Raw genomic sequence first — 15,241 nt, forward strand, 5'->3', positions numbered from 1 at the left:
GTCGCGCATTTATCCAAGCTGCCAAACAAGATCACTGTGTCTCCCTCACACACAAATGTGCAGGGGAAGTCACATAACATATGTTGTCCAGAAAACAAAATCTTGCTTCAGAACTATTGGGATGCTCTGAGCTTTCAATGCTATCAAGGGGATACAACTGTAGAAACAGTGAGAGCTGTTATGACCGCTTCAGCAGGGTCCCCTCCGTTCTCATTTCCCTCTGTTAATTTGTTTGAGTGCATGAGCAACCATTAGTTAGGGTCACGAGATGAAAGTGTTTAATTATCTGCGTGTCACTCTGGAAGTGGTTTACAGTATCTCTGTGTGTAATGTTTGACAGCAAATAATTTTTTTAAAAACACACCTGTTGCATGTGCATTCAAGCTCTCTGAGAAAGCAAAAGATAGATTTCAAAATGCAGAAGAAAACAGTTGCTGCTCACAATTACGCTTGAGTTTTCAGATATGAGCTGTATACCTGACTGCTCTGTTCAATAAATTACATTGGTATTCACATTAAAAGCAGCGTTGTCAAGTCAGGAACCAGCTCATGGTGTTTGACTAAATTATTAATTTTGTTGCTTTTTCGTTTGCCTTTTGCACTGTGTGCACATGTAGCCAGAGCCATGTATATTTCATAGGGAACATGTATGCTCTGCTCTGTCTCTCTGGTCTTGTGGTGGGAGCCCTATGATGTCATGTATAGGAGCTTCTGAGATATTTAGACCGAATGTCACTCGCTCAGAAAGACAAATGTGGGTGAGTGATGCCTTCCAATCAAGGTTTCTCTTCTCTGAGACACCATCAGTTTTTAAGCAGAGAATGGTTTCAGCCCTTTAATGTGTGCATTAAATTAAATGAAAGATCATCACACATTTTCAACACATCTTCTGTGGGCCTCTCATTTAAGCGTTAACTGCATCTGTAATAACGAATCTGAATTCTTTAAAATAAATAGTACAGTGGTTTATTTTGACGATATGTTCTTCAAGACGATTGAAACGATGAAAGTGTTGGTCTAAATATGTCACAGTCAGGACTTTGGGCCTGTGTCACTTTTAAACCATTAAGGTTGAGGCTGGTGCTATTCTATACTTGTCTTATTGTCAACAAATTAATTGATCCGACTATATTGTGTGTCCTACTCCTGAATGTATTCCTCTGAGCCATAGAGCTCCATTGTTGTCCAAAAACTATTAAAAACACATCAGTGAGTCACACTGTTGCACTGGGAGAAATGTTTCTTCATAACCATGAACAAGGGCACTGTAGTTTTTTTTGACATACACTTGAGTACCAAATACACAGCTGAATATAGTCCCCAGTTTGAGAACAGTGTGCTTAAAAACTACAATGGCCAGAAAATATCAAGCTTTTTATTTTAAAATAAAAGTATATATTCATGACCTGTTTAGATTTGTTTAGATCTTAAGGAGGAGCGAATGGTCATGGGTATAAGAGCCACAGACCAGCTGTGGAAGTCAGAAAGTATTGATAAATGGATTAACATATTGTTGTTTCAAAGGTTTTGTTGACAGTAACAAAGATAAAATATCACTGGCCTGATTTACATTATTTATTATTATTTATTTATTTATTTACATTACGAGTGATACACTGTAAAATGAGCTAATTCTCCAGGGCATCTGGTGGCCAGAAGCCCCAGTATAACCCCTGACTTATTTCATATTGTGCTTTCATTTAGTCACTTACATTTACACACACACTTTAAACATGTCTGATTTGTACCTGTGACCGGTGGCCTCTGACCACCAGCTCAGGCTTCTAGGTCAGAGGCCCTTGGTTGATGGGGTCATCAACATTCCCCCTAATCAATAATTCATTTTTGATTGTACCAACAAATTACATGTCTAACTCCATGAGGCCTCACTGGCTTTTACAAAGAGTATAAATGTGAACAACAGCTGTAATAACAAGCACAGAAATCTAAATATTGGATTAAAACTGAAAGTTATTTACAACAATATTTCAATTAAAAGCACTTGAAAGATACAACTTATTCCATAAGACCTCATGTTTTCAAAAGCAGTTCTATACAGTAAAGTACTTTATATACTGGATCTGCTGAAACACAACAAACAAAAACATTTAAAGATTCAGAACCTTACTCTACAAAACAATTTACTATTTACAAAAAAGAATCAAACATAATGCTGAATAAGGCATTACGGTAGATATTTCCATTCAGTTAAACATAGTTTTGCCCACACTGCAGAAAACATTTGCAAATTCTTACAGTGATGGAGATTTTTTTTTTAAAACGTTTTAAAAAAACGTTAGAGATAGTCCAGACAGGAGACCGGAACAATCTTTTTTTTTTTTAAGATTTAAAATGCTTCACCTAACATTTATAGCACTTAGTGTAAATACATAGTTTATTTTCACTAACTGGTTACAAGTGAAGCTTAATGTTACAACAGCTTGACAGCACATTGAAACAAAGTACACCACATTGTCACTTAATTTGCTGTTACAGAACAATATTCTCTTTACACTTGATATATATACTGTAGGTGCCTTTTTAAGCAAAACTGCATTGCTGCAGTGGCAAGATGAGAGGCATCAATTTGACTGCACTCCCAAAATGTGCAAAACATGTCTTCCTCACTTTAATCTCCTCCTGAAAGTGTCCGATGATCATCAATGGAAAAGAGTCCATTAGCTGTAATATGCGTAGGAAGCTTCTTGTTACTTGCTAATGCTTTTGATCCCATTCAGACTTGCCTCCATGCCAGTTTGAAGTCATTCAGTCACAACTCTGAGTTGAAACAGTGGCCCCGCTTTCCCCTTCAGCTCCTCAGTCTACTGTCAGCTGAATGTTTTAGTTGTGCAAAAGAACAGAGCAGCCTAACTGCTAGAGGAGTGGAAACAATGAGTCAGCTGAACGGTGATATCCTGGAAGCGCCAGTCATCTCGGCTTAATCATGAAGGCCTTATTTTCATGTTATTTGATGTTTTTCATGAGCATCTCCCATGACAAATGTGATGGATGTTGCCATAGTCATATAGAATTTCACTTCCTTTGAAATTATTTTTAATTATTTGTGCCCTTTGTCTTTCATTCACATTTTTGGATTCTCATTACCTTCCCAATATGGTTGAGTGACAATACAATACAATACTATTACCAGTCTAGATATATAGTGCATTCAGAAAGTATTAAGACAGAGGAACATTTTCCATTGAGTTGGCTCAGCACACTGGATGTGAAATTAAATTCCTGACTTAAAGCAAATCCAGCTTTTAAAGTTGCTATATGAAATATTTTTATATTAACAATGGGTCAAATGACTATGTGTAATGTAACAGGAGTCGCTCATAGTGACAAATCCACAGACAATAATTACTCCACTCTGCAGTTCCCCTCAGCTGTAAGAAGCATTATAGTGTCTTTAAGCTAATTGTTTTGGTTTTAGGGCCTGCAACTTTAATGTTTTGGTTCACTCTCACTGCTCAAAGAGTGTTGTCCCTGTTCACCCACTGCTGTTTTAAAAACCCACTGAACTGTACCTGCTCAGTACCAAACAGTAGACAGAAACAGTTGGTGAACACAGTGGAGCATTTACTAGCTGAAGAGCCAGCTATTTATGTCAGGAGTCATTGCAGGCCGAAACAGTTTGTTATTTCAAGTTGAAATGTTATAATATGTCAGTGTTGTGTTTGCAGCCCACAAGTGGCCAAAATTGCAGCCCAGCAGTATCTTCCTTGTTGACACTCTGCCAAGTCTGTGCTGCAGCCACCATCACTTCTCACTGCTACAGGGGATTTTTGGAGTCAGCCTGGTCTTCATCAAGTGAAGTCTATGATTATGTTAGATTGAGGTCAGGTGACTGACTCGGCCAATCAAACATCGGCCACTGTTTGGCCATAAAAAGAGTCCTTGGTGGCCTTGACTTTGTGTTTAGGATCAGTGTCCTTGCTGATAATCTGGTCATTGTGGGACTTTGTATACACAGGGCTATGAGCCCTACATTGTTCACCTAATATGGATGTGAAGACCTACAAACCCCTTACAATAAGCACTTGTTTTATTGTGCAGAAGTAGAACCAAAGCAATGAAAAACACATCTCTATGCCAATACGTTCTGGCTGCACTGTATGTCTTTGCTTACATGGTTGCATTGTTATTTTGCTTTATACACAGTTCAAGAAGATATGTACATTTGAATCCCTTTCCTTATACACAGGCACACACAGGCATGTTTGTGATCATCCTGAAAAGACAATCCTGAAAGAATTCTGTGTCACAAAACTATTGGGATATTGACACAGTTGGTAATGTACATACATGGTAGGTCAAAAGCCTGCATCTGCAGACTCAGACTCCTGTGGTGGAAAACTGTGTGACCTCAGTCTGGAGGTCATCCTGAACTGCCCCCCCCCTCCACTGACCCATGCCTAGTCAGGCCGGCGGTCTCTCTGTCATCGCACGAGCACAAACAGACACAGGCTCCCTTGTGCTATTGCGTGCTCTGGAGAAGCTGTTCTGTTCCAGACGGGAGCGATAGGGCAGGCAGAAATCCCTGAAGCACCTTTTGAAGTTCTCATCCAAGAAGGCGTACAGCACGGGGTTGAGACTGCTGTTGGTGTAGCCCAGCGCGATGCACAGATGCCAGCTGGCCATCACTAGGAGGTTCTTGTGGTCAATTTCCACCATTGTCTTCACGATGATGAAGATGTGGATGGGGGTCCAGCAGATGATGAAGGCTGCCACGACCACCAGGACCATGCGGGTGATCCGGCGCAGGTTCCTGTCCTTCTCTTTGGAGCCCGAGAGCAGACGAACGCTCTTGAGCCGCAGGATCATCAGACCGTAGCAGATGGTGATGACCAGGACAGGAACCACGAAGGCGAAGATGAACACGCAGATTTTCATCACTGTGTCCCAGTACCGCTCAGGTTTGGGGAATCTGAGCATGCAGGCAGTGGTTCCTGAGGAGTTAAAACAATTAGAAGTTTAATAGAGGGCCATGTGGAGAGGCTAATTTAAGTTAATAACCCAGCTCAAATGTATTCTCTTTCACGACATGATCACTCTCCGAAATCAACGCTTGCCAATAAAAGTGTAAAAAGCTTGTGCTGATAAGTGAAGTTTTTATACAACGATGGTAATTTTAGGCATTTTTCCCCACTTCATGAATAAAAATCCCTCACCTTTTTCTGTCACCTTGGTAACAGCCATGATCATCACAGGGACTCCAACAGCAGAGGAGAGGATCCAGATGCAGACGTTGATAAGCTTGGCTTTGGCGGGCGTGCGGAAGTCCAGGGCTCTCACCGGATGACAGACAGCGATGTAGCGGTCCACACTCATCATGGTGAGCGTGAAGATGCTGGTGAACATGTTGTAGTAGTCGATGGCGATGACCACTTTACACAGCGCCTCCCCAAAGGGCCATGTGCTCATCAGGTACTTGGCGCTCTGGAACGGGAGGGTGCTGGTGGCGAGAGCGTCGGCGAGAGCCAGGTTGAAGATGTAGATGTTCGTGGCGGTCTTCATTTTGGTGTACCTGGTTGGTTGGAGGAAAAGGCCCTTTTAATTGATTCTGACTCATAGTCGACAGCAACTGCTGTCAGTTGGAGGAGATTTCTTTTATTTTCTTTTGAAGGTTTGCATGCTACTGCATCACAAAGAGGTAGCCGAGTGTGGCTGACTCACGGTTTCCATTAAAACATTTCAAGGTTAGGAACCAATTTGTTTGCTCTAATCCATTTCCTCTGTCAAACTATCTGCTGTTTCCCCTCGAAAAATATCAAACTAATAAAAGAGCTTTGTAGATGCATAATGTTTCTGTGGCGCTACACTAAATGCAGGAAAGACTCTATGCTCAATCCGAGTCCATTAAACTGCACTTCTGTGTGAACAGTCCACCACTGAAAAATATTTCAAAACTCCTTGATTTCAGATTCACACTTTTTTTCCTTTTACCAGTGCCCAGTCTTGTCTGAATGCCAGCTGAACATGTTGTCTGGATGTTTAAAGACAGATTCCTCCACATTATGACAGTCACATTTAATTAAATTGCAGCAACAGGCTCTAAGGGGATGAGCAAAGACAAAGGGATGTCTTGCTTTATATCTTAATCCTTCGCATAAGTGGATGTATTACTTATTTATTGCTTTCACAGCAAGAGTGGGCACAATGTGTTTTGTATTCAATTTGTTTGATCATTCTGAAATTGGCAAACCAATGTTTCACTTTCGTCTTCCACACATTTCACCAGGGATTTAGGAAGCAGCACAGTGAGAGGATTTTTTTTCAGTGGACGTCCACCCATCTCCCTCATTGCTTTCTCATTTAAGCTGCATTAGTTCAACAACAAGTCAACATGGCAGGGATCCTCAAAGTCTCCAGTACATGAATTAGCGAGAGGGAGAACAGTCATTTCTATTGATTTGCAGGTGAGGGGTTCAACATTTATTTCCTATGCAAGTTAATCATCTGAGTGTACCACATCATTCCTGAAAGGAATAATTGGCGCAATAAAGTAATTTTGATGCTAAGCTGGGAGGCACACCGCCCTCCCGCTCCTCTTGTGTGTAGGAGGTGTGTGTGTGTGTGTGTGTGTGTGTGTGTGTGTGTGTGTGTGTGTGTGTAGGTGTGTTAGAGAGCAGCTCTCAGACACACTGAAACTGTGTGAAATTACAAAATAAGAAAATATAAGAAGAATTACTATTATGGCCCTAGAATATAAAATATTTCCAGAAGTAAGTGGTGCTTTAAAACAATCCTGATGATATAAAAAAGACATATTTATCATTTCCATAGTGGGTCTGATGCTATAGTTTCTGTGTGGCTTTTCACTGATCAACAGCAAATTATAGTAGTAAATATCAATTTAGTAATCATATTCTTTATTTTATTCTTATTATTTTATACTTTATTATTATTTACTTATACTTTATTAGGCTATTATGCAATTATACTTACGCCTAAACTAATGAGTTTATGGTTCTTTGTTTATCATATGTTTTCTTACCTAACCACCCCGTACATTACAAGCAGGTTTCCCAGAAGTCCCACCACACAGATGAGAGAGTAGAGAGCCGTGATACAAACTGCGATGATGAGACTTGTAGTGTTCCTTGTTGCAGCCTCGTCGGTCTCGTTGCTCTTTGATGGCACGCGCAGCAGATCCTCAGAGAACGTAACATTGAAAGGAGTTATGGAGAAGGAGTAGCGCTCGTTAAAATCACCAAGAGCGTCTGGAGGAAGAGTGGGTAGCTCCATATCTAAAATCCAGATGAGATCGTAGCGCGCCAAGAAGTCAGATTTCCAAAAGAAATCAGGTACACAGCAGCTCATGGAACCTGGACAGCAAATTCGTAATGAGGCGCATAGGAGGTTTGCGCGCTCTCTCTCTCTCTCTCTCTCTCTCTCTCTCTCTCTCTCTCTCTCTCTCTCTCTCTCTCTCTCTCTCTCTGTGCGCTCCCTTGCGCACTTGTGCACAAAGCAAGATGCCAGGAAACTGTTTCCCTGCCCAATCCTTACCCTGCCTAAAGGGATTCCATTTGTGTGCTTTAATTAGCTCTGACATATAATGCTTCATCACATCCTGTTTTTGTTTTTGTTAATTCTCCCTATTATCCCAAGTAACAGATTCTTAGTCCACTACCCACCCAGCACCTCATCAAACAATGTCAGTCAAACCCAATCTGAGCATCTGTCATAGTTATATCTTTACAGCTCAATCAGTCATGTCTTCTTTTATTGAGCCATTCCTCTTATTGCTGCCTGCCTTCAACCCTGAGGTACTTCTTCTCCCACTCTCCATGTCCTGTGGCCTGTGTTAGCGGAGCTCCATTAGGACTGACTGCTCTCACCAAGCGGTCACCTCCTTGAAATTGTCTAACTAAACCGCATGAGAGATGTAATAATCAGCCAGTTGCAAGGCTGATGAAATATTTATGATGGTTTTGATATCCTGTAGCAGCAGTCAAGGGTGTGGATTTTGAAGTCCTACAAATTGTCTTGTTAGCCTTTACATTCGCCACCTGGGTAATTGTGCATGTAATTGTGTTGCATCTGTATGAGCAAACATCTTGATGCAGGCATGAAACAGGCAGGCACATTCATTTGAGAACTCTGTATTTGCTGTGGGTCAATATTTAATCAATGCTGCTCATGTTTAACCAGATACAACAGGCTATGTTCTTTTCTCTAATGGTTCTTAATGCATCTGGAACATTTCTCATCTCCGGATTAAAGAGTTCCCGTGTCGCCATATTGGTTTGTAAAACATTTATGCTTTTGGGTATTAAATTTGTTGAAGCACTCACTGTTCATTTCCAGTAGGGCACACTGCTTGACCTGCTCAACTGACATTATAAATTCTTAATCACGCAAATGTTTGACTTTTAATGCCAAGCAGGTGTGTCTTTTTTCACAATGTTCATCAAAGCACTCATTTATCTGCAGCTGCCTTTTATCTGTAGCCCATTACTGTGAACATCAGAAACCATTAGGATCACGCACCTGCATGTGATTGTGTGCGCTGAAATTGGTTCATGCATGTGCAAGTGTGCAGTCTTTTTGAGTGCGTTTCTCAGGGGTAATTGTTTATTTGAAGACAGACACATTAAAATCCTCCTGCGGCTGTGTCTGTAGTGTTCATAACTGAGGCAGTCTTTATACACTCCACAATGTGACCTTTACAAAATCCGCCTTTAAGCAACTGGCGTCAGCGCAGCACAAACATAGACTGTATATAAAAAGCACAAAGCAGGGACAGTCAGACTGATAGGGCCGGCGTGCTGAACAAAAGCTCTGAAGCCTCACTCTTTACTGTTCCTTCTGAAGTTTGCGTGTCTTCCAATGATGAAGAGCTCTGGCTCAATTTGGGAATTAAGCGAGCTCATTGCTTTTTCATTAATGAAGTCTGTTTAAAGCGTCTCTTTAGGTTTCTTGCAATGCACAGGTGAGCATAATTCTCAATATGAGACTGAGTTTTTAGCCTTGGTTGGACGTTAGTTGGTCATTCTGTCAGTCGTTCAGTTGGTCCACCACTTTGGTCCAAACTTAAATATCTCAGCAACTATTGCATGTTTTGCTATCAAAATCATTACAGATATTCATGGTTCACAGAGGATGAATCCTAATGAATTTGGTGATCATCTGGCTATTCCTCTAGTGCCACAAGCAGGTCAAAGCTTTCACTCAGCCTTAGAAATACAGTATGTCATCATATTTTATCTGGCTGCATCATCAGGTTAAAATTTCAATTTGTCAAAATCTTTTAGTTATGACCAAGTACTTCCAAAACAAAAGAAATCCCCGTCAGTGTCAGCTTTATTTTTAGTGCTATTAGCAAATGTTGTCATTCTCATGGGTTAAACTAAGATGGTAAAAATTATACCTGCCTAACATCAGCAAGTTAGCATTGCCATGGTGAGTATATGTTAGCATATTGTAGTATTTAGATCAAAACGTACCTGAACGGCCTCACAGAGCCGCTGGCATGGCTGTGGACTCAGCTGTGTTGTTCATATCCCTCTATGAATTACTTCTACTTTGTGTTTACTAACAACAATAATACATTTTATTTGGGGGACGCATTTCAGGACACTCAAGGACATCTTACATACAAGGTAATAAAAAGGTGCAATTAAATGAGGTTCATAATTCAAACAGTGCTTAGTGGTAATTACAAGGGAAATGAGGAAAATGGTAAACATTAAACCTGCTAAACATCAGCATGCATGTAACAGCCTCACAGACAAAAAGAGACAAAAAAGAAACACAGGAGTGGCTAGCATCAATAGTGAAGTTATGAAAAAATTTTAACCTTTTGTGTTACAGAAAGTCTGAGAGTTTGTACAAAATCTGATGAAACAGATGACAGATTTTCAGTCAGAGGGTGAGTACCTTTAGTGAGTGAGATGAGGGGAGGGAGATAGTGGAGGCGGAGAGGTGTTATCAAACAGACACATATGTTTCATTGAATCTAGCCCACGACAGCTCCAGAGGGCTCGGTAGTAGCTTCTGGTCTCGACAGTTATCTAGCCTCTGTATACCTGACATAGAAGCCCTGATCACAGCACTCACGCTCAACAACAACAGTCCAAGTGGGACAGCACATTCCGCCGGCATGAAATGGCTTACACAGCAGTTCAGGAAGTAAATTTCGCTAAGTTTAATTTCACTTACAGCTGGGTGGGAGAACAGCATATGACAACAGCAGCTGTGATGATATCCAGGGTCAGATTAGAGGGCTGTGCCCCTAAAGAAGAGGCCTAAAAATACTATGACGTATGAGTGCAGGGTAGGTGCTCTCTGTAATGGCAGCAGACTGAGTGTGTATGATGAGCCATATCTTTCTCTGCACACAGTTTTGAGATGTGGCGGTAATGTGTTGAAAAAGAGAGAGAAATGGGTCTGGACGTACAGTAGCCGACACAAACAAAATGCTGCTGTTGTGTTTATGTTTTCTCTTTTCCCCCTCAGGGAGAATCACTCACCATTAAACTGTACAGACAGCATGATTACTCTCATCATTCACCAGCACAATGGAAACCTTGGGAAGCATTACGCTGCCTCCCTGAACCCATCACATTCGTGGCAGGGAATAGCCTACAGTGTGCAGACCATTTGAAATAGGCCTGATGTTGGGTTTTTTGCATAAGGGTGGGGTGATGACGTTGCATGTTTGATTTTTAAATGATTACACGAGACAAACAGACTTCTGTCAGCTACTGATAATCGATTCAGTCTAAACAATACACTGGCAAATCAGCTTGTATCGACTGAACTGCCATCCTTGTTACAGTCATTTTATATTTTATCGCTGCTATTATGAATGGATGCATTTTATATCTGCTATCAGGTTGCAATATCTACTACAGCAGTTCTGATATATACTTCATAACTTCAGAAAGGTCAGAGATAAAATGAAATATGGTTCACATTATATCTTGACATTTTATTTCTCCACGTTGCCAGTATCTTTCCGCTCACACAGCAATTGACGGTAGAGGAACTACAAGATAAGGCACGTGGTGAGGCTTTGGTGGTGTTTTCTGTTACCTGTTTGTTATTGTAGCTGAAGCGCAGAGGGGGAGTGAGCTTCTGCTGGGTGTCACATTGCATCACTATCTCGCAATCACACACCAAGCCACGTACAGCGTAAGTCTGATCTGTTCAACCTCAGGTGTGAACTCATGTTATCTGCTGACTCCTGATAGGCAGTCACTGTTATTAGTTTCTACAAATACTCGCAAATTAGAGCAATTTCTGTTGGACAGGGTCATTTGATTTTGCCGTCACACATTCATGATGTTATTGATTCACTGCAGGATTGAAAAGTTGTAGATCAATAGCTGTGTGAGGGTGGTCTTTCACTGTTATAGATACAGTTCTGCATGACACTGACTTTACACAAACTGGAAAACAGACAAAAGAAATGTCACTATGACACAGAGAAACCATACAATTGAATCTGACAACCTGACTATTCTTAAGTGGTCAGTTTTCTGTGCAGTAATCCTCAAGGGATGGGACATCCATACTATTTACAAAGACATGTCTTTGCACATCAATCCTGTAGGTATGCTTTTGACTGAATAAGCAGCACAATAAACCAGAGTAAAAGAGAAAGTCATTAGAGGGACAAGACTGGAGCAGAAGAAAACGGCAGGCTCCCTCTCCATCACAGCACAGAGAGATTGTGCAGCCAGCAATCTGATTCATTTTAGAATCTGTGATGAAGTCAGAATTTTGTTAAATGTGATAGGATGTCTCTATAGCAAATGAAAAGTGTGTGTGTGTGAGAGAGAGTGTGCAGGTAGTGTCAACAAAGCATAGCCATTTATTTCCTTGGTGACAGAGACACAGAGAGATAAACAAGAGTACAGCCTAAGATATGTTTTAGCTTTTTTTTCTTTTTATTTATTTACATCTGTCATCGAAACAACACTCTTTCCTTTATAAAACGTGAGGGTGCAGCAAGTACGTTTATGCATTATTAATTTGTGGAGAAGTCACAGATGCCCTGCTGTGTTATTATGCTGTCATAATGCAGAACAGAATGAGCCATGCTGTGCCCTGCAAGTCTGCCTCACACTCAAGATATTTACTCTCTCTTAGTAGAGAAACACGCATCAAAAAAGTATATTTTAAAGCATCTTCAAGCTCGAGAAATGTATGGATAATTGCAACACGATTACATCATGTCAGAGTATAATAAATAACTGCACTGTTGGTGTAATGGACGCAATGAAGAGCTGGTTACAGCTAGATTATTATACATTTACGGATCCAGGGACTGTATTATAGGGGGAGAGGGTCAGAAAAGCGGGAGGGTTATATATTTTTGACTCTAGAGACTGGTCTGTTGTTGAGTTTAGCCAAAAAAAGCAGTTTGGTTAAGATTAGGGAAAAATTAGACCTTGAACCCACATTTGATAGGAGTTTTGCTTTAAGATGTTTTATTACACAAAGTTTGTGAAACCAATAACCAAAATATTCATCCATTCTGACATTGTGTCATCAGAATTATAGTAAAAATAAATTATTTCCCTTTTTGCTGGGGACCCCCTGGAACCTCCTCAAGGACCCGTGGGGGTATCGGGAACCTACTTTGAGAGCGACTCCTAAACCAGACCACAGTGTTTCACTAACCTTAACAAAGTGCTGCCAGTGCCTAAATGTAATATAAAAAAGGTTATTAATGCTGCAGTCACTACGAGCAGATATTGTATTGATCATTTATTTTGGTGGAAAACAAATGAAGTAGGTTGTCACTGATACTAATACATTCGGTATCAACATGTTTGCAACTTGCCAGTTAATTAGCAACATTTCCTCATTATGTTAATGAGAAATGTAATCCAGTTGGCATTACGTTCCCTTCTAAATGTATTTGCTGTTGCAAATTTGTTGTGTATAAACGTGTCTAGGAGACAGTGTTGGGTTTTGAGATATTGGGGCTGAGGGTATTACAGTTTTTTCAGTCAGGGGGAGGGTCTATTAACAATGGCTTGGAGGGCCTAATTCTGAAAATTTTCAAATGGGCAACCACGAAATTAAGGTACTTAGGCTTTTATGAGCCTGTAAACTACTGAGTTATCAGCACAACTAGGCAATCACTTAGAGGAAATTGGAACATTGTTATTTGCGTAGTGCTACAGCGTCCTCAGAGGCTTCTTCCTGCACTTTGTGATCTTTTTCTTTACAAACGCACGCAGGATTAGTACAGACCTGGAACCTGACTGATACAGTGGCACTTAAATGTAGACACTTCATGGAATAAATCAAAAATGATATCATAGAAATATAGAATTTATTTAGAGGTGGTTGAATGATTTATAAGAAATGAATTAGTCACACTAATAGTTTATCACTTATACAATACTCATAGTGTCAGTGACTCTGATTGCAAAGTTACTCATGCTTGCCACATCCATTTACTGCTTATTTCTTAACACCATTAGCAAGGTAATAAATCATACCTAATGTAAACTGTGAAGTGTTCCCCCTGATTGCAGTGCTAATAATTTTAAATATGAGACCTCCTCAGGCATGATAGCTATGATTGACAGATATTCAGTTTGACTAGCTATGGCTGCTAAAAGAAAATCTCACAGTCCCCCTTTCAAGATGTTATTTCCATCCATTTTTTTTTCTTTCAGAAGTTCAGCAGTTTCAGCTGACAATTAGTTATGCAACAGCAATTTGTCTGGGTCTAGGAGTTGATTGGTTTTCTGATTTGTTGGAGGCAACCAGCACAGTATAGATATGGCAAGACAGAGACAGCATGCACCAATTTAAAGTGTTAAACTATAACACAATGACTGTAATAACTGTTGACAATACCAGAGTGCCTTTAGAAGTAAGGCTGAGGTAAGGCTAATTTAGTCTTATTCATAATTTCTGTTCAAGGGGCAATGCTAATGTAATGATGTTCGAATGATGGCAGCAAAACAAAGCATAAAAAAGGCAGAGATAGTATCCAGCCTTCAAGGGAGGAGGTTTAAAGGTTCACGTCAAAGATGAGGCAGCACTGCTTTTGAAAGAGCAGTGTTAGTCATCGCCATTTTCCACTGGGGTTTATGTGAGATGCCAGAGCATCTGTCCTTCACCCAATTTGTGTCTTGTCATACTGTATGCTCTCTGTACCATGTATTAAATCTGCTTGTTATGTTGATTTTAACGTGTGTTTGAGAGGTGTGTCAGTGAATACACAGTGTAAAATGAAAAATTATGCTTGCAACGTGTTTCACAAAGTTCAACCTCAGCAGAGCAGCACTGGTTTGAATTGGTTGTCTAATTTGTTGACTGTTGACTGTTTTTATTGATTGTAGTGTTCATAAATTCACTGTAATCACAGGGAATCAACCTGCAACACATTTGGGTTATTGCAGGCACAGAAATACAGAATGACACAGAAAATAAGAAATTATTTATGTAATTCTTTTATAATTTCTTATCTGCTTTGCTCTGAATCACAGAATTTTACCACATGGCACACACACACTCACACACACACACACAGTTCTTTCTCAATGACGCAGCAACTGTCCTTATTATTGTTATTGTCACTGCACAATCTTCTTCAGGGTCACTGGATATTTGCACTAATTCTTAGTGAAGGTGCTATATAGGGGTAGGTGTCAGATAGGTGTGAAATGACATGGAAGACAGTACAACATGCCGGAGAGGAGCAGTGTTGGCCACTGATTCCCAAACACACGCACATACGCACAGAGAGGCACACTCGCAGAAATGTACAAACATGGCTATTACCTAAACAGACAGTTAAACAAATTGCTTTTCACACGAGAAAACAAGCAGGGGGAAAGGGCTTATGTAACACTGCAACGAGGCACAGATCACATCCAATTATACACATGACCGTTGGAGTGGCAGATGATCATCAGCGTTCCCTGTGACTCGCTAAAATGAAACCTGCTAAGAGTGAAAATGGATTTGACTTTCATCTGAAAAATCCCCTGATGCCAGTGCACCAACTTTTAAAACCTCTTTTTTTCTAAAGTATACAGGAATCTTTTAGGATACAAGCTGAGGTCAACTTGCTATAGTAGTGAGGATGCTGTGTGTGTTTTATTAAATCAGATTAGAGGCTTTTGATCAATATCTTACATTGCACTGTAACTTTTACTGTCCTGTTTTATCTTGTTTTTATTTCCTATTTAACTCTTTGTTAATTGTATATAATGTCTTTTCATCTTGCCGTACGTTGCTTTTATGTTTTATGTAAAGCACT

The 15,241-nt window shown here is 40.2% G+C and overlaps 1 protein-coding gene across 1 annotated transcript; it reads right to left on the reverse strand.

Annotated features, from left to right (window-relative positions):
• Nucleotides 1-1,561: 1,561 nt before the first annotated feature.
• oprd1b (opioid receptor, delta 1b) lies at nucleotides 1,562-7,315 on the reverse strand. The gene is made up of 3 exons (XM_046045948.1): nucleotides 7,001-7,315; nucleotides 5,175-5,530; nucleotides 1,562-4,952 (listed from the first exon to the last, which is right to left on the reverse strand). The coding sequence occupies exons 1-3, from the start codon at nucleotides 7,249-7,251 to the stop codon at nucleotides 4,423-4,425; spliced, it is 1,137 nt and encodes a 378-aa protein (XP_045901904.1). The 5' UTR covers nucleotides 7,252-7,315; the 3' UTR covers nucleotides 1,562-4,422.
• Nucleotides 7,316-15,241: the final 7,926 nt, after the last annotated feature.

Source organism: Micropterus dolomieu, linkage group LG03 (assembly GCF_021292245.1).
Source record: "Micropterus dolomieu isolate WLL.071019.BEF.003 ecotype Adirondacks linkage group LG03, ASM2129224v1, whole genome shotgun sequence".
NCBI lineage: Eukaryota > Metazoa > Chordata > Actinopteri > Centrarchiformes > Centrarchidae > Micropterus > Micropterus dolomieu.